The sequence below is a fragment of the Nuphar pumila genome, chromosome 3 (genome assembly GCF_984573655.1).
Source record: "Nuphar pumila chromosome 3, dmNupPumi1.hap1.1, whole genome shotgun sequence".
Lineage (NCBI taxonomy): Eukaryota > Viridiplantae > Streptophyta > Magnoliopsida > Nymphaeales > Nymphaeaceae > Nuphar > Nuphar pumila.
In genome coordinates this window covers 12758758-12768983 of record NC_143251.1, presented here as the reverse complement: position 1 = coordinate 12768983, position 10226 = coordinate 12758758, and the positions used below count along the sequence as shown (strand labels likewise).

The 10226-nt window shown below is 38.1% G+C and overlaps 1 protein-coding gene across 1 annotated transcript; it reads right to left on the bottom strand.

The window, feature by feature from the left end:
- LOC149842010 (vesicle-associated membrane protein 711-like) lies at positions 1-9277 on the bottom strand. Its single transcript, XM_089998831.1, has 4 exons — positions 8864-9277; positions 5343-5533; positions 4035-4198; positions 1-192 (listed from the first exon to the last, which is right to left on the bottom strand). The coding sequence occupies exons 1-4, from the start codon at positions 9078-9080 to the stop codon at positions 102-104; spliced, it is 663 nt and encodes a 220-aa protein (XP_089854957.1). The 5' UTR covers positions 9081-9277; the 3' UTR covers positions 1-101.
- Between the last annotated feature and the right edge of the window lie 949 nt (positions 9278-10226).

Here is a 10226-nt window from a genome sequence, read left to right as displayed (position 1 = left end):
CTCTTAAATCAAACACTGAAAAATGAAACAAAAGCACTCCAAGCATTTTACAGGAAATTCAAATAAAGGGCACGCACCCAAACATGAATAAGCTCGGCTCTTCACTTCCGACAGGACGGCAAAGTAAACCCATGGCAGGAGAAGACAAGCACAATGTAAACCACAACCACTAGAAGAACTACCAATGCAACCCTGAAATGTAAAGCACATAAAAGCAATATATTATTGGCAATCACTAAGTAGGAGACAACGCAGAGAAGTCCAATATACATGTATGGTGACTGCCATCTTGGAGTAAAACAGAAAAATAGATCATTGGCAATATTTCAGATAAACTATCAGAAATAGACATCTTTCTTTTTCAGGAGCACAAAAAGTCTAAAACTAAGCATCTTGTAAAAAATGACCAATCACATTGTGGAAAAATCAAACACATCTAGTTCCTTAACAAAACAACTCAAGAACAGTCAAGTCTCAGATTGTTTAATATGCAACATGTACATATCCTTAGTACAGACAAGTAGCCTCCAATATAATTAAGAATTTTTATCTAGTTTGGCAAAATCATCAACACGGATAGACATCAGAGCAGATGCATCCTTCAACCATTTTGTGCATTAAAATAACATAAACCAGTGGCAACTGTGCACATCCAGACAAGCAAATTTTGGTTCTGTCAAGTGAGAGTGGTAAAGAAAATATCTAGACATGCAATTCATATTCACAAGCCTCCTGAAAATTACTGTTTTACAAGCAACTATACTATGCATGCACAAGTACAAAGTATGAAGTCCACAACAAACACACGGCATACATCAAAAGGAACAAATTATCAAGGTTCAATTTAATATGTTAAATTAAATTGAAACCATGTATTGTGGATCTATTGATATTCCTCGGACTCACACTACATATTTAAACGAAACCTCAACAACTACTGTACATTATGTATCTACCTATAACTTCAGATTCCTTGATTATAAAGGAAACCTTATACAATTGAACTAAAAAATCGCCTTCACGTCTACCTTTTATAGTAGAGGATACAAGTCTGCATAACTCTCATAAAAGTCCTCATGCTGTTAAAGTATGCTGCCAGCACACTTGCAGCATGATGAACCTAAACATTCTAGCCGAACAGACTTACAGGGATGCCACCCAGTAAAGAGCAGTTTTATGCAAGAACTTTGCCAACAGCCAATTAGGTTTTGCAGTAAGGAAAATCACAAATAAGGGAAAGAAGAGACAAGGTTCTCAGGCCCATATAGAATTCTCTACAAAATATCTTCTCCCATGAAAAGCAATATAGCATGGGGGGGGGGGGGGGGGGGGCAAAGACAAAAAAGAGAGGGTATGAACACAAATTTTGTTCCAAAGCACCAAGGGGTGGGCAATGAGTCGGGCGGTCCGGTCTTGCCAGATATGGGCTGTGGTTTTCGACCCCCGTGGAGCCTGTAATTTACATTGGCCCAATTAGGCCCATGGGCCTAATGGCAGGCCGTGGGCCGGCATCCGCAACAGGCTGGGCCAGCCTGTTGTCCAGCCCTAAAAGCACCTTCCTAGGCACATATTGTTTACCTTCTCAACAGATGTGTAAAATGTGCAATGATGGAGCTGGAAAAATAAAACATGACATTGTCCTAATTTGTTGAGAAATTTCAATGTTGCACTATACAGTATGAGCAGAAAAACAAATGCAGCAACTTTTCTCCTTTTCCCTTTTGTTTCTTTTCAACAATGTAAATCTTTCATCAAAAATAAAAAATGAAAAAAATTAGTCATGGAACTTCAGTATGAAACCGACCAAAGTGTCTAAACCAGATCCCAGAGCGTGCAAGGCTCAATAATGCTTCAAGATTCCTCCACACAAGACTCCCACAAACATGAGAAAAATATAGGCTACAAATGACAATTTCAGAAAAGGCTACTTAAGAAAATGGTTTTCTCTAATCTCATCAACACAGTTTGCAAATGAAAAGAGTGGATTAGCTCCAACCATCACCACCCAGTGTGACCCATTCAAACACAAATCACCACGGATGCAAACAAGCATATTTCATCCTTACAACCTTGCCCATGTTAAGTGCAATTACTTCAATTTGAGTACACGGCCTATTTCATTCGATAACACATTCTTAACAGCTCTAAGCCTACAGAGACATTTTTCAAAATTTCATCACTCCATCGAGGATCTGGCAGATCATTCTCAACTTTCTGATCCTATTGCCAACATCTTCAGTCAATCTAGTACTCAAATAATGCAAATTGCATATTTTTTGCACACTGCTCCAAAAATCACTATAGAAGTAGTTTGTTTTGCATTCAAATATCAATGAAAAAATATGATCTAAGAATGTAAACCAAAATTTGCTAAACACAAGAAAGCTTCAACTAATGCAGAATCTCGAAGCACGAAGCCAAGCAAATCAGAAAACTAGATATCAAACCAAGAAACTGTTTTTCCAGGCAAAAATAGGAATCAGTGTTGAAAGAAAAAGGTTGGGAGCGATAATAGGTGTTCAGTGGTGGGGCTCAAATTTCCATTTTAAAATGAGAAAAGCCAATCCTGAGTTGATCATCTTTTGACTTTGTGTATTTTCCACATGAATCTCTGTGTGCATGACTAGATGAATAGTGCTCAAATGTGTTCTTAAATATCTTGCCATTTTCATCTCCCGAGGAAGCCCACCAAGTAGTGAAAACAATCAAGTTACAATAAAAAGAGCTATGCCCAGTGCAGTCGAACGTTCCAGCGTGCTGGAAGGGGCAGGCTGGAGGTCAAACCTACTTATTGCAACAAGTGGCTGCCCTGAGAATTAGAACCCACATTACAAATTTGACAGCATGAGCACTTTATCATTGCACCAAGTAATGTCCTTCACAACCAAGCTAAGATAATGGTTCCCATAGGGATCTTGAAAATACAACAGCTCAAATAGGAAGCATCATAAATGTTGGACCAAGAACAATCCCAGATAAGGAAAAGCAGCACCTTCCATGTAAGCTTTCTGAATCTTATAGCATGCCAAAGCACCACCAAACTTAACAATATATTCAAAAGGAGTTAATCCAACAATGAAGCCTAGATTCAATCCTGTGACTGGGTACAAAAGAGAAAAGGAGCATTTATGGGAATATCTTCTTGGGACAGCTAAATAGGTTCTCAAAATTTTCTCTTCTCCTAGAGTTTGATGGAAGATGTCACCTTCTGTCATTCACAAGCCAAATGATTTCAAAAAAGTGAAAAAGAAAAAGATACTAGCATATTGTGATAGGAGAAAAGGACATCAAGCCAAACAGTGATGCAGAAGGAAATTTTGTACAATTACAAACTTGCGTGCAACTCTTATACATCACAGCACCGCAACTCTTATACATCACAGCACCTTACATTTTAGTCATTTACAGTAGCAAAACTTGTTCCTTTGTGGAGATTGAGAATTAACCAGATCCAAGCTAAATGTTTGTAAAGAGTTAAACCACTTTTACCAGAAATAGGAGCTGTACAGCAGACCATGCATATTGACTTAAAATAAGAGGATTTATCGACTCATATATTTTGATAATGAATGCAAGCCTCCAGCAGCCAGATTACTCATGAAAGTGGATTGGCAACAGTTGAATGCTTAATATTGCAGAAAACTAATGAAAACAAGACTTGAACCGTGACAATGACTTCACTCAAACACTTTGACTGTGACAAGGACTGAAAGTCTGAAACCAAACATTTGGTGAGTGAAAGACTTTTACATGAAACTGAACCACAAGAGATAGCAAATCAGCACATTTCACTTAAAATAGAAAATCTAAGAGAACATTAGATCCTCTAACTTTATTACAATGCAACATGTCTTACAAGGTCCTCCAACTAGCCTCCAGGTAATCATACATTTTTTCATGACCATAATACTTGTGTTATATTGAAAAGAAATATTTTCAGTTAGCAAAGAAGAGGAAAAAAGAAGACCCATATATAAGCGCAAGTGAGTTCATAGTAAGCAGAAACTAACAAAATCAGGGGTGAGAGTGCATACATAAGTTTGACATTTCTCCACCAAACTGTATTCCTGAAGCGACGAGCTTGCTTTCGGAAACGAAATGTGTTACCTTGCATGTTTGCTGCTTTATCCACAAGCAGTTCTAATCTATCACCTCTTTCTAAAACTTTGTCAATATTCTCAATCATGACATTGCGCACCTACCAAAACATACAACATTGATACATGTCAAAAGACCTGAAACAAATGCCAATTTGAAAGTTCTGATTAACAAAGAATTAAGCAATCAGTTATCACATCATAACTTATCAAACTGAATCTGAGATTGAAACCAGTGTACATGTTGACTGCAAGGAAAAACATTCATTCCCTGGAAACTTGAAGAGAATTTAGCCAAAACACAGAAACATGTTGAATGCTCCACAATGGAAGGATACACCACTGAATGCCTAATTGTGATTGAACCAATTCAATGTCATTTTCTTGTTCCTTTATGATATGGAATGGCAATAGAAAATGAAAATTAATCATGGAGAATCTTATTTCGAAGTGAACTAGGACCTAGTGAGTCAACCAGGAAATTTCATAAAAACAAGAAAAGCAGAAAGGACTAACTTCAGGCCAGCCTGCCCAACTTGATGTATTGGTCAAAATTGGAGTAAAATGTGTGCAGTTGTACAACTCAGCAACACCTTCTCTAGCAGGCTGGTTCAAGTCCCAGAGAGATACTTGGAATCAACACTGCCCATCCCACATCAATACAACAGTAACTGGCTAACTGCTATGGGTGTGTGTACACATATAGTAGCTAACAATGTTTGTTGGATTATGTGATCTGAATTTATTGTTGTACAGGTAAATTCTTTATTCATAATCCAAAGAGTACATTTCTCATGTTTCATTTGACCAATATTGGCCTTATTATTAGATCAGAGTCTACTAGGAAGCCAAAGAGTACATTTCTCAGGTAAATTCTTTATTCATACAGACTACATGCCACTTCTTTCCTAAGGAAATATAGAAAACAACAAAGTAAGCAACTTCTGAAGCATCCTGACAAGTAACAAACACAACACATAATGATTGATGATTGTAGCATTGACATTTTGTAGCCTATGAAATCAAAAGAACAACCATGAGGTAGAATAAGGTCATATTTAAATAAAATTCAGAAATCCGCATTAAAATTCTAATGAAATCCATGTGCAGTAAATGATGATAATTGGTAATTACAATGTGATAGGAACCATAGGATCTCTCCAATAACCAAACCCACAAGGATGGCAAGAACATGCCGTCATGCCCATTGAGATGCACTAAAGTTTCTCTAATAATAAAGAATACCTGACTCATTTCACCTCTCATGCGATTTATCCTGTCTGCATTTGGATCGTTTGAATAATACTCCATTTGTTGGCTTAGTACCCTAGAAAACTCATCATTCATGGCATAAGCAAGAGCTGTATGAACTGCACGACCATAGGTCTTAACAAACCTACTATGAATGTCTTCCAGAAAAGCAAATGGGATTCTCCCTGCATAGAAGTGTCAAACCAATGGTTGAAACCATAACATGTAAATGTCCCACAACAGAGCAAATATAAACTTTGAATGACACAATAATCCAGTAGATGAAATTCACAGAAAAAAGGCAAGCTGTACATGTTCATAAAAATGGATTGCAAATGGATAAAGAGCTGCTAGATGGCCTGGCCTCAAATCTACATTTCTTGGTCTACCATTATTAGATACACCAGCCCAGACGTTGACATGGGCATGTGTGACATGGTAAGATTATTCTAAGGTTCCAAATTGCCCAGTTTGTCAAGACCTGACTAACAATGGAATATTTGACAATCACAAAACATGGAGAATCTGAAATCAATGTACTTGAGTTTTAAACAAAAGTTGCTTAGGTTTTTTTTTCACATACTCAATACTTATTCAAACAGAAGAAAAGTAACAATAGCACTGTCTCAATTTTGAAGTTCTTGCAGGATACTCTTATTACTGTATTCTCTTCGTGATTGTAGATGGCATTACTTCCCTCCACTCCTCCACCATACATCTCATAGATTCATTCTCAGTCTCATACATCTCTGAGACAAAATATTGCTCAAGGCAAGGATGATCCAGAGCCTCCAGACCAATATGTTATAGTTCTATGTGCTTTGTCATAAGACTTTGAGGAAAAAGATATTAGAAATTTCCTTTTTAAATACTATGTGCTAACATCCAATACAACAAAATCAACACCAAGTTAAATAGTCAATTTTAGAGTCTCTACTGGCTAGTGGATGCTCTTGTTACAGTGTCCTCTTCATGAATGTCAATAACATACTCACCTCCCTTATTTCTTCCCTTCCATGTATGACAGCCCTCTTTCCCTATCTCAGTATTCTGAAACAACAAACATGTGCACACATGAACTCACACACACAAAAAAAAAATGTACGCATGAATTCAGACAAAGAAACATTCTTATACCAAAGAGGCATAAAACAGAATGAGTTATACACATAGAAGCAGACAAAAAGAACACCTTTATTACTTTAGAAGTGCTCATACCATAGTCATAAGTCTCATTATCGGGAAGGACAATCTCGCAATAAAATAAAAAATTGCTTTTATCAGTTTTTTTAAAATTTTAAAAATATATAAGAAAATATTGTAAACACATAAAAATATAAAAATACAAATATCAAGTTCATCAATGTCACGATAAAAGCATAGTATTTTCAAAATAGGTGAAATGTTGAAAATAGTGCCTTTTTGGGGATAAAAATATAAAAATACAAATATCAAGTTCATCAATCTCACAATTTTAAAAAGCATCAGTGGTACCTGTGACTATGGTTCATATTACAACAAAGCAATGTCTTTGACGTCATTCATGAATCACTACTGCCTACATAACTTCATTCAACACTGGATTTGATTACAATTGATAAAATTATGAAGATCATAGTTGTGACCTATGTGTCATGTGAATCAAATGGCTGAATGATAATTATCACTAGTTGATAACCAACTATGTGGCTCCACAAACAACGTAAACCATGCCCAGAAAATTGTAAGGCCTCTGATTTCAATACTTCTGCCACATAGAAATATGGTCTACCATTTAAATTGCGTATGGTTTTGATGCATAGAAAAATGCACAACCAAAAATTACATCTTTTTTTCGGCTAGAACAAGGGAACCCCCCCCCCCCCCCCACCCCCCCACCCACCCACACACACACACACACACAACTCATCACCAACCGCACATTGGCTAGCCTCCGGTTGGTAAAACCCTTGAGGTCCCCCCTGCCCACCCGAGGGTACACCCATCTTCTACCTTGCGGCAGAGGACGCCCACTGTGGGTTTCAAATTCATGACAGCATGTGAACTTGGTAACATTCACAAGTCGCCCCTACCAGATGAGCACACCCTTGAGGGCAAGAAATTATAACATTTTTTATAAGAACTTGTATAATATACAAAATGGGCCAAAGGTTATCCAAAAAAAAAATCCTGCAAGTTGAGTATGTGATTAGTAAAACTTGCACCCCATTTATCGTCTCACTCTTAAGCAACACCTGAACAAGACAGACTGTCCCAACCTAATGCAGGTTAATGACCCTTTGGTTAAGATACTTCTACTCTACTATCTTATTTGACCCCCAATATGCCTAAATTTAGAACATATTAAGGATGATGTTTTTTCCCTAGAAAAAATATTAATTTGAGTACACAAAGACTTAAAATCACAAGATTGAATTTTTCTTCTAGGATTGTACGTAGTATTTCCAGGGTTTGCAACTTTAGTCAGGCTCTTCATTCAATCATGTGCAGGCCTAGATTCAGTTCTAACTTCAATCATTTGCAGTTCGATGATTTGTCACCTTTTATTTTTCCTGGTTTTGGTTAATGCAGCTAGATGTTACATCCCATAATGCTTATATGATATATCATACAACAGTCCGATTCTTTAAACTCTACTAAACAACTAGCACCGAACAGAAACGAAAAAAAGTGCATAGATCACTATTATTTAGACTCTACAACATAAAATTGCAAAGTAACCTCCAAGTCGCCCAGCCTGATGCAACTAACTTTAAGTAACCCAAGCAACTCGTCATGTTCAGGGATGGGTTTTCTGCTTAAACGAGAAAAATTCAAAGAAGAACGTGAATATTCAAACAAATTCCAACAGATCTTCAGAACAATCAAAAGGTCAAGAACAGGACAGAAAGCTTTTTTTTTAATGACGAATCCCTTAGAGAATCTACCAGTTAAAGGCACCCGCACACTCGGTGGGAGTCGAACCTTGGACAAAGGGATCAGCACCTTTTCCCCAGGCCTGCTGCCACTCGGGGGGCCCGGACAGTACAAGAAACGGCACACGGAAGCTTCATAACCGACGGAACTTCTAAATAGCATTGACTCTTGATCTCAACACCAGCTTCATTAGCGAGTAACTCAAGTAGAATCAGAATCTCGAACCTAAGTCTACATTTTCTGGACAAGCGCAATCATTTTCAGCGACTTGGTCACCTTGAGCCCAAATTCGTACCCGGCCGAGTCCAAATCGATCAAGTTGCTATTTAGGTACCGAACGACTTGAACATGTCTAACGATCTGACGTTGACACGATCAATTCAAGAAAAGGAAGAAGCATGACGACATTCTCCTAAAAAAAATCGTAAATTCAACACAAAAATCTTAATTTCAAACCCGATCAGTCCAGAATCCCGCCGAAAAGAACAAGAAAATAAAATCAAAGAAACGTTCACCGATCAAAATATAGAAAACCCTAGAAGAGCAATCTAGGGTTTCCACGAGCTCCGATCAAAGTAAAAAACGGGAAGAAAACTCACTTCCGGCCGTGTCATCGGCCATACAGAGAACGGAGAGCCCGTCCGTCCGCTTGACGTGGAAGATGTACCGATCCTGCGAGTACGAGACGTGGCTATCGACGTTCCCGGGGATCTTCTCGAGGATCTGCCGTGCGATCGAGCCGGCGTTCGTCGGCGCGGCGCTGAACTCCGCGAGGACGACGGAGCCGCGCGCGACAAGAGCGAAGAGGATCGCCATGGCGCCGAGCTGCGCGAGGAAGGAAGCCGGCGGAAAACAGAGAAAAAGACGACGGCGGAACGAATTAACTCGCCGGAAAATCCAACGGCGACGGGATTCGCAACGATTCCCCGATCGTTCTCCCCGCGCGCGCGCGAATCGGCGCGATCGGAGGGTTCGCGTTAAAAATTTAAAAGAGACCGTCCTCAATCGATGGCTTTTTTTTATTGTTTTCCTTTTGGAGGAGGTGATGAGCTGGAAGGGATGTCCAAAAGAGGGACAACGTAAGAACAACCAGATACGCACGGGACGGGTAGTGGGCGTCATGACGTCATCTATTATTTAAAAGTACGCAATTACCGATTTCTCCCTCTTTTTTTAAACCGTTTTCGTCAATAAGTGTGAACGATTCGGACGGGGGTTCGATATGATCTGATATGAGATAATCGGCTTCGTATTCGGATACATAGAGATTCGAGCCTATACCAATCTGGATCCGGTGAAAGTATGTATCTTAATTATGTAAACGGTTCGGATTTGGATAGGATGTGACCAATACTATATTCTGCTAGTCAGGTGTTGGCTAAATGGATTTGAATTCGGATGGTAAAAAGCCCATACAAGATCCGCTTTTTTTAACCAAGCAGATTCGAATATCCATCAAATTTGGATATTTGTTGGATTCGAAAATTCAAAATCATTCGACATCAAAAATCCCTTGATGAAGGGAGCAAGATAAGAAAAGAATAAGAAAGATAAACCTACACAATCATAAGGATACACACGTTACAAGTATCATGATATATAGTTACCATATTTGCTATACATACCATATATTTGTACAATGGAGAATGAAAACCTACCCACTATAAAACCTACTAAACCTACCCACTAAGAAACATTTTATCGGATTTATGGCATTTTTTTTTAAATTTTCACCTTATAGATGTGTTCAACATGATTGATTTATTAGAAATTGACACTTAATCATGCATTTTTTATAAAAAAAATGGTATTTGGAGCCTAAAAAATTTATGAAAATTGTAGGCATTGATTTTTGAAACTTTATGAAAATATATACTCCAAGAACTGATTCCTATAAAAACAAGTGTATAGATCTGATATGTAAGGACAGGATTTCGAAAAAACACCAAAAATATGATAAAA